At 42.4% G+C, this 25,815-nt stretch overlaps 1 protein-coding gene and 1 long non-coding RNA gene across 7 annotated transcripts; one reads left to right on the plus strand and one right to left on the minus strand.

Annotated features, from left to right (window-relative positions):
* Positions 1–275: 275 nt before the first annotated feature.
* LOC117097072 lies at positions 276–16,114 on the plus strand. Its single transcript, XR_004442792.1, has 3 exons — positions 276–1,256; positions 2,722–2,858; positions 15,447–16,114. It is a non-coding gene; the product is annotated as an uncharacterized LOC117097072 (long non-coding RNA).
* On the minus strand, positions 3,664–25,257 carry SRSF12 (serine and arginine rich splicing factor 12). 6 transcript variants are annotated; one of them, XM_033234584.1, is made up of 5 exons: positions 24,986–25,257; positions 12,864–12,974; positions 11,604–11,727; positions 10,973–11,114; positions 3,664–4,123 (listed from the first exon to the last, which is right to left on the minus strand). In XM_033234584.1, exons 4-5 carry the CDS (start codon positions 11,101–11,103, stop codon positions 3,754–3,756), a joined length of 501 nt encoding a protein of 166 aa, XP_033090475.1. In that variant the 5' UTR covers positions 11,104–11,114; positions 11,604–11,727; positions 12,864–12,974; positions 24,986–25,257; the 3' UTR covers positions 3,664–3,753. The 6 variants fall into 6 exon arrangements, with proteins under 6 accessions (XP_033090475.1, XP_033090472.1, XP_033090470.1 ...); XM_033234581.1 differs by having other exon boundaries at positions 12,864–13,210; XM_033234579.1 differs by lacking the exon at positions 12,864–12,974 and adding an exon at positions 13,337–13,441 and having other exon boundaries at positions 11,604–11,707.
* Between the last annotated feature and the right edge of the window lie 558 nt (positions 25,258–25,815).

Consider the following 25,815-nt stretch of genomic DNA (forward strand, 5'->3'; position numbering starts at 1 on the left):
TCTGGGTCTATTATGCCACGTTAAGATCCCCTGCACCAGACTGTACTGCATTAAGTAGCATATATCTATCTATACAAGTACCCTACATACTCTACTACCCTCTTTCTTTGGAAAACAAGTTTAGTTTTTAAATCTAATAAATTACTTTTTTTTTGAGAGAGAGTCTTACTCTGTAGCCCAGGCTTGAGTACACTGGCATCATCTCGGCTCTCTGAAACCTCCACCTCCCGGGTACAAGAGATTCTCGTGCCTCAGCCTCCTGAGTAGCATGTGCCACCATCCCCGGCTAATTTTTTTTGGTATTTTTTAGTAAAGACATGCTTTCACCTTGTTGATCTGCCCACCTCAGCCTCCCAAAGTGCTGAGATTGCAGGTGTGAGCCACCATGGTCAGCCAGAAATTTAATGTAGTTTAGAAGGATTACAAAAGTATTTCTACATACCTTTAAATTTTGACTAATTTTGCCTCTGGCAATGGGATCAAAATAAAAGCAGCAATTCTTATTTGTAATGCAACAGCGTGTCTTAGAATAGTTAGATCTCAAGTAAACTTTACAAATAGAGTACTGGAATTAATTTACATTTAAAAATAAATTAGCCCAGTGGCATAAAATTAAATCCGAAGCTCCAAATAAAAATTTCAGCAAATTCCCCTTTTATCTGTTAACACCGAAAAATATCAGCTGCTATACAGAAATTATTTGTGCATTATTCCTGGGAGAAAGCAAGCAAGCAGCTCTCATGGCAGTCTTTATTTTCTATGACCCTAACTTATCCTCTATGATCCTGAATAAATGGTAGGTAGTACCCCTGCGCTAAACTTGGGAAGTACTTAAGTAAGTACAGTCACTTTAAAAGAACTGATCACAGATGTCTAAAATTAAAACATTTATTAATAAACAAAGTATCTCTCGTAAATGGGCCAAGAAACAATTCTAAGACAAAAGTGAACCCTAGAATATAGATATTCCCAGAAGACAATTTTCCAAGATACCTAGCCAAACAATTTTCACTTAGTCACAAAAGTAATTTTCATCGAAGCCTACAGTCATTTCTTTTTCTAATTCTGTTCTCTCATTTCTTTCTAAGCATGATCTTAATAAAGCACATACCTGTCAAAGACTTCTCTTTGCAAAAGACACGGGAACGGCAGTCAGGAAGAGGACTTCGAAGCCCAGTCACTCTACTGATCCGAAGTTTATGGCTGTGTGTAACTTAGCCTCTCTGCATCTGTTTCCTTGTCTGCAGTGGTATTAGGTTGGTGCAAAAGTAACTGCAGGATATTTACCTTATAAGAGTGTTGATGGTTAAATACATGAGTGAATAACTTAAAACATATAGAACAGTGCCAAGCATGTACTAAATGCTCAAGAGTTCGAGCTGTTATCATTCCAGCTTTTTCATCAAATCAAATGGTATCCTCCTAAGCAGCCTAGGGATTACAATGACAAACCTGGTCAGAGGTAAATCAAAGGATTAAATATGTTTGGGAATATAGAAATCAATTTGTGAACACATAGTAAAGACACTGTAATCAATCCCTAGTTATTTTTCACAATAGTACCTAGTTATTATTTTTATTTTTATAGATAAAGGGGTCTTGTTATGTTGCCCAAGCTGGTCTCAAAGTCCTGGGCTCAAGCAATTCTCCTGCCTTGGCCTCCCAAAGTGCTAGGATTACTGGTGTGAGCCACTGTGCCCAGCCCCTAGTTTTTAAAATGATTTTTTTTTTTTGAGACGGAGTCTCACTCTGTCGCCCAGGCTGGAGTGCAGTGGCCAGATCTCAGCTCACTGCAAGCTCTGCCTCCCAGGTTCACGCCATTCTCCTGCCTCAGCCTCCTGAGTAGCTGGGACTACAGGCGCCCGTCACCTCGCCCGGCTAGTTTTTTGTATTTTTTAGTAGAGATGGGGTTTTACCATGTTAGCCAGGACTCCTGACCTCGTGATCCACCCGTCTTGGCCTCCCAAAGTGCTGGGATTACAGGCTTGAGCCACCACGCTCGGCCCAAATGATTTCATTTAAGTGTATGATCCCAAACATTTTGAAAATACTAAAAATTACTATCAATATTTGTCTTACTCATTCTTCAGATTATCCTTTAGATATTCAGTAGTGCCACATAATTTTATAAGTAAATTTTATTATAGCTGAATACTTCAAAGAGTTGTGGTTTTGAAATAAATTTTGCTATGATTAGAGAAAATCTATTCAGAAAGTACAACATACATTAATTTATGGCACTTGTCCAAATATTACCAGCATACAAATTATTGTGTAAAGTTGTTTCTTACATATGGGATCTAATAAGCAAAGAAAAATGGAATTTGTATTCAAAACAAATAGAAGCAACACTGGCTCCTATATACTAAAAATATAAGACAGATTTTTTTCTTAAACACTCTGGATACAAATACTAACTGTATGGGTTGAGAACTTTTAAGTTTTCGTAAGTCGCAAAGTATACAAGTGGAGTTCTATAAATATATCCCCTATAATAATCATATGCAAAACCATTCTATCACAAATACTACCAAAATCCTTTGAAAAACATAAACTACAACACATTTTCAAAGAAATTATTAGTTATAACAACTACAAAAGCAATAAATATCAAGAGTTATTTGGCTGTCAGAAATGAAGGGCAGTATAATGTAAAATTCAAATAATGCGAAGTTGTTTTTTGAAGATGTAGTCTTGAGTTTCTTCTTCTTTTTTTTTAAGTTTTAGAGCCAGAGTTTCACCATGTTGCCCAGGCTGGTCTCAAACTCCTGGCCTCAAGCAGTCCGCCCGCCTCGACCTCCCAAAGTGCTGGGATTACAGGAGTGAACCACCACCTTGGCCAAGTTTCTTAATACAAGGTACTAAACACTCTTTCAAAAATAATACGACTTATTCTATATAATTTAAAGTTGAGCAAGAACTCTAAAAAGAAAAAATTAAGCAGCAGATGAAAAGTAGGTATGTGGAAATAATGGTATGAAATATGATTTTATACAAAATGTACCACTCTTCAAATGTGTAAGGCTTAAAATGAATATTTTTGGATTGTGAGTGTTGCTCAGCCTAATTTTTAAAGAATTAGTCTCAAACCATTCAAAATCCAGTATTTCTCAAAAGTTTTGATATTACTAATGTGGACATGGTGCAGGATGCAATTTCATGTCAACTTACCTATACTGTTCTACCCAATAAAAATATAACCTTTGAGCTTAGGAGAGAATGTATCTTTTGAATGTTTGATCTCTATATAAATTCTACTTTTTGGAACATCAGAATTTTGTAGTATGAACTAATATCCACCAGGAATTGGCCCAAGTTTAAACAGAAGACACAAAAGAGACATAGGTGTCAAACAGCTTAAGTCTGCTCTATGCAATTATACAGTCATAGTTACTTTTTACATAAAAGTGCTTTAAAGTCAAAAATATTTAATAGTACTAATCAATTCTATCCAAGTAGAAGTTTAAAAATTAGTTCCAGTTTACTAATTTCCCTTGAAAAGTACCCTTCTGCCACAATGTAAATAAAAAATGGTCCATAAAATGGTGACATTAGACAAATCATAATTTGTAGTGTAGGCCCTTTAAATGGAGACCAAATTTTTATTAATCCAAAGCTAGAGATTTTATTTCTTCCCTATGCCCAAAGTAATATCAACTCGCATTTTCTGTATGCCTTAAAGAATTTTTATTTAACATAATGAGAGTTTAATAACTTATATTAAAGACTGCGTGGTGCTCTTTCTGTTGCTGTTCACCAACTGTTTTTATGACGGTAACTTCGCGATCTGGAATGTGACCGAAAATGAGAATGCTTTGCTGTTTGTACTTTAGTTTCAGAATTGGTATACCCTTTGGGAGATTTACACGGGGATCTTGCTATTGAGTCAGAATGTCTTCCATGCGATCTTGATTTTGTTCCTGAGCTAGTCTGCTTTTGAGGTGAACTTGACTGTGATTTTCCTATTGACTTGGACCTTTTTTGTAAGGACTTGGACCTTGACCGTCCTCTAGAGCCAAAATTCCTTCTTGGAGTTCTTGACTGCCTTGCTGAGGTAGACCGCCTTGGTAATGATTTGGAACGAGATTTAGACTGGCTATAAGAAAATCGCCTGTGTCGAGACCTGCAAACATCCATAATGTTAGAGCATATATTTCATACAAAATAAGAGATCAGGAAACAACACTTTCAGGAACTTACATACTTTACATAACATTAGTTATATTTTTACTAGATAAGCTTAAAAAATTTCTCATTTTATCATGCATGCTTTTGGTTAAAACATAAGTAACAAGTTTGTAATATTTGTTATACTAGAATACATAGCCAAAAATTTTTACTTTGCTAGACGTATCTTATAGGGATCAGTTCTGAAAAATGCACTGCATATTTAGTCTGGGTTATACAGCTCTTAAGAGGTACAAAAATCTGAAGAAAAAAAGATTAAAAAGTCAATTACTTACAGTTCAAATAATGCTTATAAAAATAAAAATCTAGATGCAGGACTTTTGGGTCCTGCCATGACAGAACAGCTTGTATTAGAATAATCTTCCCATATAAAACAGCCATATATATATATATATTTTTGAGATGGAGTTTCGCTTTTGTTGCCCAGGCTAGAGTGCAATGGCACGATCGCACCTCCCCACAACCTCCGCCTCCCAGGTTTGAGCAATTCTCTGGAGTAGCTGGGATTACAGGCATGCGCCACCGCGCCCAGCTAATTTTGTATTTTTAGTAGAGATGGGGGTCAGGCTGGTCTCAAACTCCTGACCTCAGGTGATCCCCCTGCCTTGGCCTCCTAAAGTGCTAGGATTACAGGTGTGAGCCACCGCGCCTGGCTGAAAACAGCTATATTGAAAAGCTACACAACACTTATAAAACAACTGTTCAAAGGCACTGGAGGATAATCAACACAAGCAGGAAGAACCTGAGGGATTACAAGCCTTGGCTCTTATTACTAAGACAATTTTTCATTAGCCGGGCATGGTGGCGGGCACCTGTTGTCCCAGCTACTCAGGATGCTGAAGCAGGAGAATGGCAGAACCCGGGAGGCGGAGGTTGCAGTGAGCCGAGATCGCACCACTGCACTCCAGCCTGGGTGACAGAGCGAGACTCCGTCTCATAAATAAATAAATACATACATAAATAAATAAAACCATTTTTCAAATGACAGCATGGAGGAGTTGAGCCCAACCAGAAAATGGCTTTTTGACTAAGCTGAAGAAAGTTAGAATTCAGGGCTACCAAAATGGGTGGGACAATGAGAGGCAAAAACTCTAGAGATGAGTAAATTCGAGATCAAAAAGTACTTCTAAAATTTGCCTACAAATTCTCCTTAAATCACTGGCCATCTTCTAAGTTGTGTGTGTATGGGAAGAGATTCCAAGGGGCCAGAAAAAAACTGGAATTCAGAAATTCAAGAAATGAGCTGAAATTTTTATCAGACACATGGTGCTGGGGAGAGAGATTACAGTCCAAACTCCCAAAAGGTCAATGAGGAACATTAGGCAACAATCCAGAAGGGCTACATTCTAGAGGCAAGGGCCATGCCCTAGGAATAAATACAAAGCCAAAATGAGCAGCCTTAACAACGCCCAAAACCAAGCCTTAAGATCAAAGTGATCCGCCAGTACTCTGCCTGCTAGAAAAAAAACAACTGTCTTTGGAGAATGATAATGTGATGCAGAGCCTCTACAATTTTCTGTCCATGTCCAACATGCTATTTTAAAAAATTATGAGGCATGTAAAAAAAAAAACAGGCAAGAATAACTAAAAACTAAGGAAAATAAAAGGCAAAAGAGGCCGGGCGCGGTGGCTCAAGCCTGTAATCCCAGCACTTTGGGAGGCCGAGACGGGCAGATCACGAGGTCAGGAGATCGAGACCATCCTGGCTAACACGGGGAAACCCCGTCTCTATTAAAAATACAAAAAACTAGCCGGGCGAGGTGGCGGGCGCCTGTAGTCCCAGCTACTCGGGAGGCTGAGGCAGGAGAATGGCGTAAAACCCGGGAGGCGGAGCTTGCAGTGAGCTGAGATCCGGCCACTGCACTCCAGCCCGGGCGAAAGAGCAAGACTCCGTCTCAAAAAAAAAAAAAAAAAAAAAGGCAAAAGAATCATTCCCAAAATGATTTGGATATTGGCATCATCAAACAGGAATTTTAAAAATTACTATGAATAATATGTTCAAGAAAATAAGAGGAAAAGACAAAACAGATAAAAAGATAGTTTCAGTGGAAAACTAGAATCTATAAAAAGAAACAAATAGACATTTAAAACTAAAAATATATGGTATCTGAAATTAAAAAGTCATTAGATGGTCTTAACAGCAATCTGGATTGGATATAGCAGAAGAAATAATGAACTAGGCTGGGTTCAGCGGCTCACACCTATAATCCCACTTTGGGAGGCCAAGGCAAGAGGATCACCTGAGGTCAGGAGTTCAAGAGCAGCCTGACTAACATGGTGAAACCCCATCTCTACTAAAAATACAAAAATTAGCCGGCCGTGGTGGCGCATGCCTGTAATCCCAGCTACTTGGGAGGCTGAGGCAGGAGAATCACTTGAACCTGGGAGGCAGAAGTTGCAGTGAGCCGAGATCGCACCATTGCATTCCAACCTGGGCAACAAGAGAAAACCTCTAAGTCAAAGAAAAGAAAAGAAAAGAAATAGTTAACTAAAATATCATTAGAAAAACATCCTACTGAAATACAATGCGAGAAAAGGAATTTTAAGAAATCCATAGAAGAACACAACAGATGTATAGCATACAGTCACACAGGCAAGAGGAAAGACTGAATAAGGCAGAAGCAATATTTGAAGATAATGGCATAGAATTTTACAAAACTAACAAAAAGCATTAACTCACAATTTCAAAAAGCTCAATAAACCCATGTAGACAAAGAAAACTACACTAGACACATCACAGTGAAACTGATGAAAACCAAAGTCAAAGAAAAAATCTGAAAACTGGCGGGGTACAGTGGCTCATGCCTGTAATCCCAGCACTTTGGGAGACTGAGGCGGGCGGATCATCTGAGGTCAGGAGTTCCAGACCAGCCTGGCCAACATGCAGAAACTCCGCCTCTACTAAAAATACAAAAATTAGCTGGATGTGGTAGTGGGAGGCTGAGGTAGGAGAATCGCTTGAATCTGGGAGGCGGAGGTTGCCGTGAGGCAAGATTGGGCCACTGCACTCCAGCCCGGGTGACAGAGTGACACTGTCTCAAAAAAAAAAAAAAAAAAAATCTGAAAACCTTGCCAGAGAATGAAAGACAAATTACCTTCAAAGGAGCAATCATAAGACTGACAACTGACTATGGATATCAGAAAAACAATGGAATGACATTTTTAAAGAGAAAAATAAAATCACTGCCAATATAGAATTTGATCCTCAGCAAAAATATTTCTCACAAACGAGTACTAAAGATGTTTTCAGACAAAAGCTGAGAGAATTCACTATCAGCAGATGTATACTACAAGAAATACTAAATATTCACTGCCCTGGTACTTCCTGGTGAGCTGAAAGAGGAAAAAAAGAAATACTAAATATTCTTTAGACTGAAGAAAAATGATACTAGATAGTAACATTGAACTAGATGAAGAAATTTAAAAAGCTTTCTTTGGAGAATGATTACACCATGCAGAGCCTCTTTAATTTTTTGTTTTGTTTGTTTCTGAGACAGAGCCTTGCTCTGTCACTCAAGCTGGAGTGCAGTGGGGCAAGCATGGCTCACTGCAACCTCTGTCTCCCAGGTTCAAGCGATTCTCCTGCCTCAACCTCCCAAGTAGCTGGGATTACAGGCACACGCCACCATACCTGGCCAATTTTTGTACCTTTTGCAGGGACGGGGTTTCGCCATGTTGGCCAGGCTTGTCTGACCTCAAGTGCTTCACCTGCCTCAGCCTCCCAAAGTGCTGTGATGACAGGTATGAGCCACTACACCTTGCCTCTCTTGAATTTTTTATTATATATTTATACTGAAAATATACTGATGTAGAATATATTCTGGAATAAATTCACAGTCTTTTAGAAATTATTAAATTTCATTCATTTTGTAGACAGCTGTAGGAAGCAAAATGAAGAAAATGTCCTTGAAAAAAAATCCTAACATAGTACAAGAAGGATGCTATAATATATTTGGACTAAAGAAAAGGGAGTTGAGGAGCAATTTTAACATTGTTAGGAACATTTAGAGTTCTAACATACACATTCCTTGATATAAAGTTAACAAAGATTTATGGAATACCTTTTCTTACATTCATTCATTCATTCATTCATTTATTGTGAGACACAGTCTTCCTCTCTTGCCCAGGTTGGAGTGTGGTGATGCAATCATGGCTCACTGCAGCCTTGACCTACTGGGCTCAAGGAGTCCTCACACCTCAGTCCACCTTCTCTCTCCCTCCCTCCCAGTAGCTGGAACAGGTGTGTGCCACCACACCCGGCTAATATTTTTTAGTTTTAGTTTTGTAGACATGGGGGTCTCATTATGTTGCTCAGGCTGGTCTCTTGAATTCCTGGACTCGTGATCTTACCCTGGCCTCCCAGAGTGCTGGGATCACAGGTGTGAGCCACTGCACCTGGCCATAATACAATTTTTAAAATGAGAAAAACTGGGGTCAGGGAGGTTAAGCAATGGTCTGATAACAAGTACAAAGCAGAATAGCATTGTCCTGAAAGATGTGGCCCTTCTATCCCTGATACTCGATAATGACTTGAGACAGTCAGGTATTATACTTTACTTCCACCAGAAGGCAGAAAATGATGTGAATATCCACCTTATTTAAATCGAGCAAGAGAAAAAAAACTGGTTCACTAAAGCTGTAATGCATTTAGAAAAATCAATTTAAATTATTTGTTTATTTATTTATTTATTTTTTTGAGACGGAGTCTTGCTTTGTCACCCAGGCTGGAGAGCAGTGGCGCAATCTCAGCTCACTGAAACCTCCGCCTCCCAGGTTCAAGCGATTCTCCTGCCTCAGCCTCCCAAGTAGCTGGGATTACAGGCGTGTGCCACTACACGCAGCTAATTTTTGTATTTTTAGTAGACACAGGGTTTTGCCATGTTGGCCAGACTAGTCTCGAACTCCTGACCTCAGGTGATCTGCCTACCGTGGCCTCCCAAAGTGCTGGGATTACAGGCATGAGCCACTGTGCTGACCCTGAATTTTTAGTAGAGAGAGGATTTCACCATATTGCTCAGGATGGTCTTGAACTCCTGACCTCAAGTAATCCACCCGCCTTGGCCTCCCAAAGTGCTAGGATTCAGGCATGAGCCACCATGCCCGGTTCATATAATTAATTTCTGTTGTGATAAACTGGCTAGCAAAATAAATAACTTGAATATACCTTTTCCCCTCCCCCCAAATTACTATTTAATATGTCTTCTTCAAAATATCTTTTCCCCTCCCCCAAAATTACTATTTAATATGTCTTCTTCAATACTTGGAATTTATTCTTGATAACTTATCTTTTATAAGTACATTGATTTACATTAACTTTAGTCAACCACCTTTCACAAGGGATTTTATTACATTTCTTTTTTTTTTTTTTTTGTAGAGATGGGGTCTCACCATGCTGGCCAGGCTAGTCTCAAACTCCTGGCCTCAAGTGATGCTCTCACCTCAGCCTCCCAAAGTGCTGAGAATACTGCACCTGTACGTTTTATTCTATTTATTCCACATTTAAACATTTTTAAAGTTAAAGACTACAAACTGTTGGGCACATTTAGGAAAATTTTATTTATCTAAAACTCATCACCTTTTTTTTTTTTTTTTTTGAGACACAGTCTCGCTCTGTTGCTCAGGCTGGAGTGCAGTGGTGTGATCTCGGCTCACTGCAACCTCCGCCTCCCAGGTTCAAAAGATTCTCCTGCCTCAGCCTCCTGAGTAGCTGGGGTTATAGGTGTGTGGCTACCACGCCCAGCTAATTTTTGTATTTTTAGTAGAGATGGGGTTTCATCATGTTGTTCAGTTCAGTCTTGAACTCCTGACTTTGTGATCTGCCCACCTCAGCCTCCCAAAGTGCTGGGATCACAAGTGTGAGCCACTGCACCCGGCTGAGTATGTATTTTTTTTTACTTTTTGTTTTCTGCTCACTATATATTATCTTCTTATGTAAAAAGATAAAAGCTAAGTCTGTAACTTTAACATAAGAATTAATCCCATAAACCCAAGTTAAATAACAATATATGATAAATAGAGAAGAGTGTTATCTTTTTTTTTTTTTTTTTTGAGGCGGAGTCTCGCTCTGTCGCCCGGACTGGAGTGCAGTGGCCGGATCTCAGCTCACTGCAAGCTCCGCCTCCCGGGTTTACGCCATTCTCCTGCCTCAGCCTCCCGAGTAGCTGGGACTACAGGCGCCCGCCACTTCGCCCGGCTAGTGTTTGTATTTTTAGTAGAGATGGGGTTTCACCGTGTTAGCCAGGATGGTCTCGATCTCCTGACCTCGTGATCTGCCCGTCTCGGCCTCCCAAAGTGCTGGGATTACAGACTTGAGCCACCGCGCCCGGCCGAGTGTTATCTTTTAACAAAAATTGATTATGTTCGTACATTAAGCAAAATGACTCAGCTGGACTGTTTATAAAAACTTTAAAATATTTTCCAGGCTGGGTACAGTGGCTCATACCTGTAATCCTAGCATTTTGGGAGGCTGAGGTGGGAGGATCACTTGAGTCAAGGAATTTAAGACCAGCCTAGGCAACAGCGCGAGACCTACAATCTCTACAAAAAATAAAAAAATTAGCCTGGTGTGGTGGTGCACACCTGTAGTACCTGCTACTTGGGGTGCTGGAACATAAAGAAAATTGCTTGAGTCTGGGAGGTCAATGCCATAGTGGGCCATGATCACACACCACTGCACTCCGGCCTCGGAAACAGTGAGACCCTATCAAAAAACATATATATTTATATATATTTCCTAGAAAAAGTAGAAAATGAAGTTTTTGGTCCTCTTGTATTTTGTACTCACTCTTTAAGGCTGTCTGACCGCCTCCTATTTCTTCCCCATGAAGAGCTTCTACTTCGAGTTCTTCTTTGGCTGGGGCTTCTTGATCTCCTGTGATCACTTGGAGAACAAGGATGACGTTCTTTTGATTTCATCTGGCCTGGTGCTGGAACATAAAGAACAAGACTTATGACATAATTTGTTACCTGAACACCACAGTAACAACCACTCAACTAGTAATCATTTACTAAAAGAATTTTAAATTAGAAAATGAGTCATCGGCCGGGCGCGGTGGCTCAAGCCTGTAATCCCAGCACTTTGGGAGGCCGAGACGGGCGGATCACGAGGTCAGGAGATCGAGACCATCCTGGCTAACACGGTGAAACCCCGTCTCTACTAAAATATACAAAAAATTAGCCGGGCGAGATGGCGGGCGCCTGTAGTCCCAGCTACTCGGGAGGCTGAGGCGAGAGAATGGCGTAAACCCGGGAGGCGGAGCTTGCAGTGAGCTGAGATCCGGCCACTGCACTCCAGCCTGGGCGACAGAGCGAGACTCCGTCTCAAAAAAAAAAAAAAAAAAAAAAAAAAAAAAAATGAGTCATCACTGAAACTCATTCTGCTGAATAAATAAAATCTGGCATTCAGTCACACTTACTTTTGCGATCACCTTGTGCAAACTGTATTTCAATTTGACGGCCACATACCCACTTTCTATTGAGGTTATAAAGAGCGTCTTCAGCATCTCGAACATCTTCAAATATGACCAGCTGTTAAGGACACTTTGAACACGAGATATCAAGTAAACATATTTTAAAAGTATTATTTACATATGAAATGAAATTAATATGAAAATCAAGTTCACGTTATTAAGTTCACATCTTCAATATAGTATGAATAATCAGAAAAAAAAACTTTCACTTTTTCTCATGAAAACAAATGACCCATTATGATTTAGAAGAGTGAGTCTAAAAATAAAAAGAACAAAACAAACATGTAACTGTACTTTTAGTGTCTACAATAGTGTGGCTGCAGTATGCATGTATAATTTGAAAACAAGAAAACCAAAAAAAAAAGTCCAAATTTGGCTAGCATTATAAAATTACAAACTGTTTAGGACTCACTCCCTTCTTTCAGATAAAGGATCCATCAGGTTTTTCACTGAATATCAGCATGAAGAAGCCTTTATTCTGAAATTAAAATTACTCTTTCATTAAAAGGCTTTTAAATTTGACATTTAAGAGACATCACTTACAAACAAAATTGCACATATACAAGTGAGTTAAAACAAAAAAATGATTTAGTCCTTTCAAAATGGTATCTACTTTTGAACCTACCACTTCAAACATTTATTTTGTTTTTGTTTTTTGAGATGGAGTTTCCCTCATCACCCAGGCTGGAGTGCAATGGTGTGATCTCAGCTCACTGCAACCTCTGCCTCCCAGGTTCAAGAGATTCTCCCGCCTCAGCCTCCCAAGTAGCTGGGATTGCAGGTGCCCACCACCACACCCTGCTAATTTTTGTATTTTTAGTACAGATGGGGTTTCGCCATGTTGGTCAGGCTGGTCTCAAACTCCTGACCTGAGGGGATCCACCCACCTCAGCCTCCCCAAGTGCTGGGATTACAGGTGTGAGCCACCGCACCCCGCCAAACATTTATGTTTTTACTACTTGGGATATAAATATAAAAGAAACATAAGGGCAATCTGTAAATATCTGGAATTACATATACTGGTTTGTAATATCCCACTAAACTTCCTTATGTATATGAATTATATAATATTAAACCTAGCTATAATGGAAATTAGCTATATAAAAATAAATAACTTTTTTTAGGAGGTTGTTCACTGGTTTAATTAAAAAAATAACAAACAGAAAAAGCTCAAGATAAGCAATATAAAACGAGACTGGCAATTACCTCAATGTCACTTGATCTTGAACCTTGACTTTTACTCTTTAAGGCTTGCAAGATGGACTTTACAAGAGACGCAGAACCAACAAAATCAGACTTGGCTTTGACTCTGGAACTCTGAGTAAATGTAGGAAAGCCGAAGTCTCAACCTGGTGTTGGCTTTGTCTTTTGCTTGATAAAGACTTCCCCTCTTCCAGGTCTTTATATCTGTGTCCACCCTCCCTCTTTACTCCTTGATGCTTGAACTTTAGGTGCCTTTTGTCTCGCCTGCTGGGTTTATGCTTGGATTCTAGCTAACAGGTTGGTTCAAACTGGGGGGTGCTTGCCAGCTACTGTGGACTGCTTTAGATCTTCTGAGATAAAGAAATAAACACATTTAATTAGGCAATATTAATCTCGTAACATATGCTACTGAATACATATACGTATAAGCACGCATATACAGTATATTCACATGCACACAATAAAATAAAGGATATTGGACATAAGCAAATCCTCTTGGGCGGCGAGTGTAGAAGTCAAGTGGAATGTAAACGTCTACTATAGGGCCATATCGACCAAACTCACGGCGCAAGTCCTCAGGCCTGAAGTGTTTTAGAAATAAGGCAAAGAAATATGAATAGCTGGATTAAAATATTTTGCCTACAGAAATCCACTTGAAACCTTCAAAAGAAAGAACATCATCTAGACCAGCATTATCTAAAATTGTTTTTTGTAAGAATCATGCAGGTTTTGAAAGAAAGGGAAAAAAAGGAAAAAAAAATTCTCAGGCCAGGCGAAGTGGCTCACACCTGTAATCCCAGCACTTTGGGGGACCAAGGTATGTGGATCACTTGAACCCAGGAGTTCAAGACCAGCCTGGGCAACATGGTGAAACCCTATCTCTACAAAAAAATACAAAAATCAGCCAGGTGTGGTAGCATGTGCCTGTAGTCCCAGCTACTCGAGAGGCTGAGGTGGGAGAATCACCTGAGCGTGAGGAGGTTGAAGCTGCAGTGAGCCAAGATCACACCACTGCACTCCATCCATCCTGGGTGGCAGTGAGACCCTGTCTTAAAAAAAAAAAAAAAGAAAACACCAAAAAAACCTCCCCAGATTCTCACACCTCTCTTATAGGTTCTGATTCAGGAAGTCTGGATTAGAGGCTGGAAATCTGTATCTTTACAAGCACTCCAGGTGGTTGTTACGCTTAATTTCCAGAAACACTGACCCAGGATATCCACCTCTGAAAGTTATTATAAGATCTAATAAGTAATTGTTGCACTAAGAACACATTCATTTTGCCTCACTTTAATTTCATGTTTATGTTTATCTTGTTTTCAGATAGCAAGAATTAGATTCTAAAGAAGTCCTAAAATTATTTATCAGGCTTTAAAGAAAAATGGATGTTTTAATATTAAACATAAAACAAAGTAACTACTGTATTCCCAAATTTGATAGGTATTTCGAGCCTGCTATATGCCTTCTAGTGTGATTAGGAACTTCAGAAGGGATACCAAAAAAAATTAAATAGCATGATATTTATCTTCATGGAGCTACAATTTAACTGAAGAGACAAAATATTTAGCAATAATAGCTAACAGTTACAGTGCATTTATATATTAGCCACTGTTCACCTTACAACCACTTAATTCTTACAACTTCCCTGTGGTTATTTACAGATGATATAGACAAATTACGGGTGATATAGACAGATTTCAGGTTATTTACAGGTGATACAGGCAGATTACAGGTGACACAGACAGATTAACCCTTCTAAGGTCACTGAGCCAGCAAGTGACAGAGCTAGAAATCAAATTTTCAGTCTCACACTGGTCCATCTTAACCACTACACCCTACTGCTTCATGGTGCTATCACAGGGATTCTGCATCAAGCTATGATCATACAATGTGGCTCAAGAGAAATAAAGATTCAAAGATGACTAAGAAGCTTCGAGCTTGGACAAATGGAAAAAAGATGGTGTCAGTGACAAAAACTAGAAAAGAGCTAGATCAAGGAGGAAGAAAAGAGGCAAAAGCAACTTTCAGGTTTAGAAATGCAGAATTTGAGGTGATGGTAGAACATCGATAAGAGCTCTATAAGCAACAGAAAATTGTGATTATATGCATTATATTAATTAGTGTGTATTAATATAATTATTAGAAGCCAGTGATTAAGGCTAGAGATGGGGATTTAGAAATTATTACATATAAGACTCAACAAAAATTGACTAAGCATCCACTATATGCCAGTAGCTCAGTCAATATTATGACATACTTTATTTCACTTAATACTAATAGAACATGTTTGTTTTTACTATTAGTTTTTGAGGACAGTGACAACGTCTTTTTCTTTCACTTATTCAGAATTCAGCAAATATTTATTGAGCATCTACTATGTGCCAGGCTCTAGGAATATGATGAGAAACAAGAAAAACACAATTCCTGCTCCCACAGACCATGGAGTGGTATAAAGGGTCTCAACCTCTCCTGAGTACTGTAATCATCTGTGAAGGGATGTTACAGACATAGGCACCCCAACCTGATGCATTAACTCGGATCTAATTAGTATTTTCCTTAGTGAGGCCCAGTTATGTTGTATTTTTTCAGGATTTCATAGGCAATTCTGAGACTGAAGGTTGAGAATCACTGCTAAAGTAGGTGTCTTCACCAGCGTATCTCTGCACCTAATGTAGCTGCTGGGCACACGGTAGGTACTCAATACACATTTGCCTATCAATGAATAAAGAATACATTACTGTTACCATTTAAGAGTTAAGGAGACTGAGGGTGAGAGAAGTTACCTTGCCCAGCGATCTACACAGCCAGTAGCAGAGCTAGGATTCAAATGAGGGTCTTCTAAGACAACAAATCCCATCAACCAAATGTAGTGGCTAAGAGGAAAGGGACCACAGATAATATAAAGGAGGAGGCTGGAGCACTGTGTACCACAGAGGTCTGGAGTCCTGGAAGCCAAGGGTGATGGGAGTCGGATGGAACAGGTCTTTTCAAAAGAGCCAATTCCCATTCACTGTCTCCACTCCCTCACCTGTTAGCTGTTGTTTTGTTTTCATTTATTTTTGTACTTTTGGTATGATCTACTTCAACATTCAAAAAAGTACAGAGAATAATAAACACCCATGTATCTACCAATAAGATTTATTTTCTGGCCGGGCGAGCTGCCTCACGCCTGTAATCCCAGCACTTTGGGAGGCCGAGGCGGGCGGGTCAGGAGACCAAGACCATCCTGGCTAACACAGTGAAACACTGTCTCTACTCAAAATACAAAAAATTAGCCGGGCGTGGTGGTGGGCACCTGTAGTCCCAGCTACTCGGGAGGCTGAGGCAGGAGAATGGTGTGAACCCAGGAGGCGGAGCTTGCAGTGAGCTGAGATCGCTTCACTGCACTCCAGTCTGGGTGACAGAGCAAGACTCTGTCTCAAAAGAAAAGAAAACAAAAAAATTATTTTCTCAGTATTTGACATATTTGCCATGATTTTCAGTATTTTTTAAAGAAATATTACATCCTTCTGTTACCAACGGAGGGTCCTGACTATGAGTCCTCCAGGTTCTTGGCATTTTTAACGAAGAATTGGACAAAATGCACAAAGCAATGAAAAAATGAAGCAATGAAAGCACAGATATACTGAAATGAAAAGATACTCCACAGAGTAGGAACAGGCTCAAGCAAGCGGCTCAAGTGCATCCATTACAGAACTTTCTAGGGTTTAAATACCCTCTAAGGTTTTCCATTGGTTACTTGGTTACACCCTATGTAAATGAAGACTTGGCCCACCACCAGTCTGGTGGAGGGAGGCGACCAATCAGAGGCTGAAGCAAAGCTACAGAGTTACACATGAAGACTTGGCCTGGGACCAGTCTGATTGGTTGCAGGAGGGAACCAGTCAGAGGTACTTTCCATTTTTTATCTGTAATACAGTGCAAAGGGAGTAGCCTCTGATCCTTTTGTCACTTGGGTGTAGAGAGGTGGAGTTCTCCTTTTGATTCAGTTCTAGGAAGTCAGTGTGAATCAGCCTTAGGTTCCCTGCCTCCAGACCCTATTCTCCTGCTTCAGTATCACTAGCAGAGAAATTGGTAGGCTGGAGGGTATGCCTATCTCAAGCTTCATTCACTACATGTTCTTCAGAGTGGCCCAACCAACTTATATTTCCAAAAACATGTGTTAGAATTCCCACTGTTGCCCAGGCACGGCAGCTGACACCTGCAATACCAGCAGTTTGGGAGGCCAAGGTGGGAGGACTGCTTGAGCCCAAGTGTTCAAGATCAGCCTGAGCAACACAGTGAGACCCCATCTCTACAAAAAAATTAAAAAAAATTAGCTGGGCGTGGTGGCTATAATCCCAGCTACTCAGGAGGCTGAGGAAGAAGGATGACTTGAGCTCAGGAGCTTGAGACTGCAGTGAGCTATGATCATGCCACTGCACTCCAGTCTGGGAGACAGGGTGAGACTTGTTTTGTCTTTTTTTTTTTTTTTGGAGATGGAGTCTTGCTTTGTCGCCCAGGCTGGAGTGCTGTGGCACAATCTCGGCTCACTGCAGCCTCAACCTCCTAAGTAGCTGGGATTACAGGCATGTGCCACCACACCCAGTTCATTCTATTATTAGTAGAGATGGGATTTTGTTATGTTGGCTTTTAAAATTCCTCTTGAAAATATGTTGTAGTTTTTGGTGCACAGAGTTCTGCATGTTTTTTTTTTTTTTTTTTTGAGACGGAGTCTTGCTCTGTCGCCCAGGCTGGAGTGCAGTGGCCGGGTCTCAGCTCACTGCAAGCTCCGCCTCCCGGGTTCACGCCATTCTCCTGCCTCAGCCTCCCGAGTAGCTGGGACTACAGGCGCCTGCCACCACGCCCGGCTAGTTTTTTGTACTTTTTAGTAGAGACGGGGTTTCACCATGTTAGCCAGGATGGTCTCGATCTCCTGACCTCATGATCCGCCCGTCTCAGCCTCCCAAAGTGCTGGGATTACAGGCTTGAGCCACCGCGCCCGGCCTCTGCATGTTTTTTGTTAACTGTTTTCCTAAGTATGCCTTTTGATGCTATGGTAAATGCAATTTTTAAATTGTCATTGTTTTCAATTGTTTGCTGTTAATATATAGAAATAAAAGTTTTGTAAATTTACCTTATATCCTCATAACTTACTAATTAGTTCTAGCAGTTTTTTTGTTCATTCCCTAGTATTTTCTATGTAAACAAATATGTCACCTAAGAATGGTTACTTATATCTTTCCAATTTTTGTATTTTATATCTTTTTCTTGCCTTGTTGCACTGGTTAGGACCTGCAGTAAAATGTTGGAGGTTGTAAGAGTGGCATTCTTTTCTTGTTCCTGATTCTACAAGGAAAGCATTGTCTTTCATCATTAAGTATGATGTTAGCCATGTTTTCTACAGATGACATTTATTAGGTTAAGAAGTTCTCTTCTGGCCGGGCGCGGTGGCTCAAGCCTGTAATCCCAGCACTTTGGGAGGCCGAGGCGGGCGGATCACGAGGTCAGGAGATTGAGACCATCCTGGCTAACACGGTGAAACCCCGTCTCTATTAAAAAATACAAAAAACTAGCCGGGCGAGGTGGCGGGCGCCTGTAGTCCCAGCTACTCGGGAGGCTGAGGCAGGAGAATGGCGTAAACCCGGGAGACGGAGCTTGCAGTGAGCTGAGATCCGGCCACTGGACTCCAGCCGGGGCGACAGAGCGAGACTCCGTCTCAAAAAAAAAAAAAAAAAAAAAAAGAAGTTCTCTTCTATTCCTAGTTTGCTCACACTTTCTGGTTTTTTTTGTTTTTGTTTTTGGAGACAGGGTCTCAGATCTCACTCTGTCACCTAGACTGCAGTTCCATTAATACACTATATTTGACATTAAAAAATTATTCCTTTATATAGTACAAAAGCAAAGATATTATTTTTCCTAAGCCACATCTTGTTTCACCAGTGAAAAGAAACACAACACAAATTTTAAAACTTTATGTATTTTGATACCGAGTCTCAGTCTGTTGCCAAGGCTGGAGTGCAACGGCGTGATCTTGGCTCACTGCAACCTCCTCCTCCCCGGTTCAAGAGATTCTCATGACTCAGTCTGCCTGGGATCCTCAGGTGAACCGCCCACCTCAGCCTCCCAAAAGTGCTGGAATTACAGGCATGAGCCACCTCTCCCAGCCTAAAACTTATTTTTAAAATTTCTTCAGTTATTGTGTTCAATTTCATTTCTGTCAAATTTTACACTAATTCACAAAGCCTTTTAGTGTCTTCTGCTTTTAATTTTCTAAAAATTGATTTTGTTTTAAAACATTCCTAGTAAATAAAATTTGAAAAATATTTGAAAAAAGAGGAAAATTAAGTCCTACTGTCCAAATGAATTTCTTTCTAGTCTCATTTTCTTTTCTTTCTTTCTTTTTTTTTAGAGACAGGGTCTTACTCTGTTGCCCAGGCTGCAGTGCAGTGGTGCAATCATAGCTTGCTCCAACCTTGAACTCCAGTACCTAGGACTACAGGCACCCATCACCATGCCCGGCTAACTTTTATTTTGTAGAGATGAGGTCTTGCTATGTTGCCCAGGCTGGCCTTGAACTCCTGTCCTGAAGGGATCCTCCTGCCTTGGCTTCCCAAAGCACTGGGATTACAAGCATAAGCCACTGAGCCTGGCCCTAGTCTCATTTTCCATTTATAGTTTTTCCTTTTTTCATTTTTTAATATAGTTATGCACCACATAACAATGTTTCAGTCAATGATGAACCATATATATCATAGTGGCCCCATAATCTTATAACAAAGCTGTCCTAGACAGGTGTACCTTTTAAAAAATCTTGTACACTATATTTTTAGTGTCTTTTCTTTTTTTTTTTTTGAGACGGAGTCTTGCTCTGCCACCCAGGCTGGAGTGCAGTGGCCGGATCTCAGCTCACTGCAAGCTCCGCCTCCCGGGTTTACGCCATTCTCCTGCCTCAGCCTCCCGAGTAGCTGGGACTACAGGCGCCCGCCTCGTCGCCCGGCTAGTTTTTTGTATTTTTAAGTAGAGACAGGGTTTCACCGTATTAGCCAGGATGGTCTCGATCTCCTGACCTCGTGATCCGCCCGTCTCGGCCTCCCAAAGTGCTGGGATTACAGGCTTGAGCCACCGCGCCCGGCCTTTTAGTGTCTTTTCTATGTTTAGATACATGTAGGTAAATGTCTTACAATTGCCTACAGTATTCAATATTGTAACATGCTATACAGGTATGTAGCCTAGAAGCAACAGGCCTTACCACATAGCCTAGGTGTATAGCTGGCTTTACTATGTAAAGTAGGTTTGGGTTTGTACAACAACAGTATCACCAAATGGATTTGTCAAAACCTATCTCTGTCCTTAACTGATGCATGACTGTAATTGAAATCATGCTGTGTATATAATTTTACATACATTTTATATAACATTTTATCACAATGATTTATTATTATTATTATTTTTTGAGACACAATTTCACTTTGTCACCCAGGCTGGATTGCAGTGGCCAGTATTGGCTCACTGCAACCTCTGCCTCCCAGGTTCAAGCGATTCTTCTTCCTCAGCCTCCCTAGTAGCCGGGACTACAGGCAAGTGCCACCACACCCAGCTAATTTTTGTATTTTTAGTAGACACAAGGTTTCACCATATTGGCCAGGCTGGTCTCGAACTCCTGACCTCGTGATCTGCCCACCTCGGCCTCCCAAAGTGCTGGGATTACAGGTGTGAGCCACCGTGCCTGGCCCAATTTTTTCTATTATTAGTAAAGATGGAGTTTCACTTTGTTAGCCAGGCTCGTCTCGAACTCCTGACCTCAAGTGATCCACGCGCCTCAGCCTCCCAAAGTGCTGGGATTATAGATGTGAGCCACCGTGCCAGGCCCCAAAGATTCTGTTTATAAGCATACTAAATGTTAAAGGCTATTTATTTAATTATTTTTGAGACAGAGTCTCACTCTCACCCCTGGAGTGCAGTAGTGCAATCTTGACTCACTGCAGCCTTGACCACCTGGGCTCAGATGATCCTCCCATGTCAGCCTCTCAAGTAGTTGGACGACAGGTGCGCACTACCACACCTGGCTAATTTTTTAATTTTTTGGTGAGACAGGGTTTTGCCATGTTTCTCTGGCTGGTTTCAAACTCCTGAGCTTAAGTGATCCACCCGCCTCAGCCTCCAAAAGTGCTGGGATTACAGGCATGAGCCACTGTGCCCTACCTTTAAAGCCAATTTAAAACATGTTTACATGTCACATTGCTAACTTATACTGTATACCACTTTGTACTAAAAGGTTAATATAGATTACATGTGATGATTCTAACTTCATATCATCACTCACCTGCTATTCGATCTTAGGCAAAATACTTAACCTAAATGTTGGTTTTTCATCTATAAAATGGGGTTAATAAAGAACATACGGCCAGGCACGGTGGTTCATGCCTGTAATCCCAGCGCTTTGGGAGGCCAAGGTGGGCAGATTACCTGACGTCAAGAGTTCGAGACCAGCCTGGCCAAAATGATGAAATCCCGTCTCTACTAAAAATACAAAAATTACAAAAATTAGCCAGGCATGGTGGCACACGTCTATAATCCCAGCTACTCGGGAGGCTAAGGCAGGAGAATTGCTTGAGCCCAGGAGGTGGAGGTTGCAGTGAGCCGAGATTGTGCCACTGCACTCCAGCCTGGCTGACAGAGCAAAACTCTGTGTCAAAAAAAAAAAAAAAAACAACAACCACAAACTATACATTATAGGGTTACTGCGAAAATTTAATATATGTAAGGTTTTTAGTATGGCACCTAGTACACAGTGAGTATTCAACAAATGTTAGAGATTATTTCATTCATGCAATATAATCTTGTAGATTTTGATTGTATGCCAGTGGCAGAGCTAAAAAAACAAAAGTGAAAAAATGGAAAAGGAAATCTGTAAATCTCAACTATCAGTCTCAATCACTCATTGGTGAATGAAGTACATAGATCAGAGATCAGGTGTCACCTGCAGATGTGTTTTATTTGGCCTGCACGACGTTTAAACATTTAAAACAATGTGTATAAACATGAAATTGCCAATATTTTACTGCTTTTATTTTTTATTTTTAGTTTTTGAGACAGAGTCTTACCATGTCGTCCAGGCTGGAGTGCAATGGTACGATCTCGGTTCACTGCAACCTCCACCTCCTGGGTTCAAGCGATTCTCCTGCCTCAGCCTCCAGTAGCTGGGATTGCAGGCGTGCACCACCACGCTCAGTGAATTTTTTGTATCTTTAGTAGAGCCTCAGTCTCCCGAGTAGCTGGGATTGCAGGCGTGCACCACCACGCTCAGCGAATGTTTTGTATCTTTAGTAGAGACGGGGTTTTACCATGTTGGCCAGACTGGTCTTGAACTCCTAAACTTGTGATCCACCCGCCTCAGCCTCCCAAAGTGCTGGGATTACAGGTGTGAGCCACCGCGCCCGGCCACAGCTTTTATTTTTTTAGACTTTCTAAAGGTCTCTCTGCTCCAGGCTGGAGTGCAGTGGTATGATCATAGTTCACTGTAACCTTGACCTCCCAGGCTCAAGTGATCCTCCAACCTCAGCTTTCCCAGTAATTGGGATTACAGGTGTCATACACCAGGCTATATTTTACAGCTTTATTTATTTTTTGAGACAGAGTCTCACTCTGTCGCTCAGGCTGGAGTGCAATGGCCTGATCTTGGCTCACTGCCAACCTCCACCTCTGGCGTTCAAGCAATTCTTGTGCCTCAGTCTCCTGAGTAGCTGGGATTACAGATGCCAGCCACCATGCCTGGCTAATTTTTGTATTTTAGTAGAGACGAGGTTTCACCAGGTAGGCCAGGCTGGTCTCGAACCCCTGGCTTCAAGTGATTCACCCACCTCAGTCTCCTACTAAAGTGCTGGGATTACAGGCATGAGCCATCGCGCCCAGCCTTATATTTTACAGCTTTCAAATCTACAAATGGGATTTTCTTTTTCTTTTTTTTTTTTTTGAGACGGAGTCCTCGCTCTGTCTTCCAGGCTGGAGTGCAGGGGCGCAATCTCGACTCACTGCAAGCTCCACCTCCCGAGTTCACACTTCTCCTGCCTCAGCCTTCCGAGCAGCTGGTAATACAGGCGCCCGCCACCACACCTGGCTAATTTTTTGTATTTTTAGTACAGACAGGGTTTCACTGTGCTAATCAGGATGGTTTCCATCTCCTGACCTCTTATTCCGCCTGCCTCAGCCTCCCAAAGTGCTGGGATTACAGGCGTGAGCCACCACACCCGGCCATGAATGGGATTTTCATATGATTCAACTTAATACTAACATCTAAAGACTGAGTTTACACATACAAAATCCAGATTTCTGATTTCTCTTTAAAACTAGGATGATATGTTAACAGTAAGTCCAGATGTCTACATGGCAGCTGTCAGCTGGAGCCTAGAGGCAGATGCTGCTCCTTTTAGATGGCATATTTCCTTTTCTATTTGCTATTCTATTTCTATTTGATAGTCCACACCATCCTACTGTGCCTTATAAGCTGGCAGCCTCACTCGTTTATATTACCCTGGCCGGCCCCTGTGAACCATTAGAATTGGAAACCTCTGATTTTTCTACAGACACCCTGAAAAGGCTTGATGCTTACTCCGTTTTCAAGTTGTCTGTTCAACTGCGAGGTTTTAAAATTCTGCCCAAATCATGAATTTTGTTCGTGTTTTCTATGTAATATATTGATAAACAGGCTGAGAGAAGAAATGTAAACAAGTCACCTTTTAGGTGTTAACTAAGATATATTAATCACAGCATATAGTTGACACATGTACTTGGAGTGATCAAATAAAAAATACTTGGCCGGGCACGGTGGCTCACTGTGGCTTTGGGAGGCCGAGGTGTGCGGATCACTTGAGGTCAGGAGTTGGAGACCAGCCTGGCCAACATGACGGAACCTCGTCACTACTAAAAATACAAAAATTAGCCGTGTGTGGTGGCATATGCCTGTAATCCCATCTACTCGGGAGGCTGAGGCAGGAGAATCGCTTGAACCCAGGAGGCAGAGGTTGCAGCGAACCAAGATCGGGCCATTGCACTCCAGCCTCGGGGACAAGAGCGGGACTTCGTCTAAAATAAAACAAAATAAAATAAAATAACTAAAAATAAAAAATACGTAACACTTATTTACTTCTCAAAGGTAAATTATAATACTCATCTCAGATGACTATGGAGTCAAGAGCTCCATATATCTGTACCTGTCTAGTCAGTCCCAGGTGAATCACTAGAACTCTTAGCTTCTGCTCTCCCTTATGTACAATAAAACAGTACTGCATAGGTAGAAAGGTTGGGGGAAGTAAATGAAGTAAGCCCAGTGAAATGAAAATGTCTATTTTCCCTCTCCCCCGTCCCCAATTTCTCCAGCTCCATTAAGGAAGGAAGTGCTATATGAAGAAGTAATTCCTTAATATCTGTGTTCAGACACTCTGTAGACAGAATTCTCAAAAGAGGGGTAGGGCATCAGGATCAACCAGGTGAGTCTATCCTCAAGCCATTAAAAAGGGTGTTAATACTGGACTCAGAACTTTAAAAGAAAACCGCACCGATCTCATTCATTGAAGTTATTTTTTGTGTGCAGAATAAAATTGTGTGAATAAAATGCAAGCAGCACCGTCTGTAAGTAGACCATAACTGGGGGAAAGAAACTGTAAGGCCCGAGTACGCATTATGGTACAGTACGTTCTCACCAGCTCCAATTCCTCTTCATCTAGGAGGGTTGGATGCGCGGTTTTATCGGGGCATGGCGACAAAGGGGCTGAAACGCGGGCACTCGCTGGAGCGAAAACCCTCCCGGTTCGAGGCGGGGAGCGATCTGGGCTCCGGAGAGGGGCGCCCCGTGCCCCCACGGCCCGCTGGCTGCGCCGCTGAGGCGCGGAAAGCGGCGTGGGCCCGGCAAGCGATGTGCGCGGCGCCAGGGCTGAAAGCTGGCCGGGAGGGCGGAGGCGCGAGTCCCGCCCAGGCCGCGGAATAGTCAGCGGGCTCACACCTCCCCCGGGGAGGCGCCTCCGCCGGCTGCGCAGCCTGGGCCCGCGGGGAGGCTCCGCGCAGTCCCGCCGGGCCTCGGCCGGGCGCCGCGGCGCAGCCGTTACCCCGCCCCTCCTCCGAGCCCCCAACCTGCAGCCGCGGCCGTTCACCTGGTGGCATCCGCGACGTTCCTGATGAACAGGGAGGTGTTGGGGGGCCTCGTGTAGCGAGACATGACCGCTTCCTCCGTTCGCTCTGGGTGTGCCAGCGGCCGCTAGTCTCGCTCACTCTCCCGCTACCACCGCTGCCGCCACAGGAGCTCCGCCGGCCCCCGGCGCGACCCCCACCCCTCGGCCTCAGCCCCGCCAGCGCGCAGCCGCAGAGGCCGGCGCAGAGGGGGCGCAGCGCGGCGCCAGCCTGGACGCACGGGCCGGGGGCGGGGGCGGGGCCGGCGCGGCCCGGGGACCGCGGGAATCCCGAAGACAGGAGTGTGGCCGTTCGGAGGCTCTGTGAGATTCGGGTATGGAGGGTCCTGGAGTGCGACGGGATTTGGGGAGGGGGCGGCGGGGGCCAGTGTATGTCAGGAGGACGGAAGCCAGAGGGGGCTTGGGGCCGCGTCGGGGACGTCGGGGGTTAGAGGACCCAGAGGTGGTGGCGGGGCTGCGGCTGGGCAGAGGCAGAGGTGGGGGCGGTGAGAGCCGCGTTCAACCGCGCCACCCCCCCCGGCCCTCAGCGCATCGTCCTCAACCCAGGACCTTGGCAGTTGGTAGGTCTCCTGCCCTTCTGGTCTTGAGCCTTCGGCTTTCCAACTGTGAGGTCTCGGTTTTGTTCGGATTTGTTTTTTAATAGAGACGGGGTCTCGCGGTGTTGCCTAGGTGGTCTCGAACTCCTGGGCTCAAGCCTCTGCTGCCTCGGCCTCCCAAAGTGCTGGGATTACAGGTGTGAGCCACCGCGCCTGGCCTGTTGGATTTTTAAGTATTATATGATTCTTCATCCTTTA

This window comes from Trachypithecus francoisi, unplaced genomic scaffold (genome assembly GCF_009764315.1).
Source record: "Trachypithecus francoisi isolate TF-2019V2 unplaced genomic scaffold, Tfra_2.0 Lachesis_group15, whole genome shotgun sequence".
NCBI lineage: Eukaryota > Metazoa > Chordata > Mammalia > Primates > Cercopithecidae > Trachypithecus > Trachypithecus francoisi.

What these genes read in the sequence shown, in the direction of transcription:
- SRSF12 (XM_033234579.1), bottom strand. Translation starts at nt 25,050, where the DNA reads ATGTCTCGCTACACGAGGCCCCCCAACACCTCCCTGTTCATCAGGAAC. An exon ending in AGAGGATTTGCTTATGTCCA is followed by an intron (nt 11,708 to 13,336) that starts ATATCCTTTATT and finishes ACAGCTGGTCAT; the next exon opens with ATTTGAAGATGTTCGAGATG. An exon ending in CGGTCAGACAGCCTTAAAGA is followed by an intron (nt 4,124 to 10,972) that starts GTGAGTACAAAA and finishes GGATGTTTGCAG; the next exon opens with GTCTCGACACAGGCGATTTT.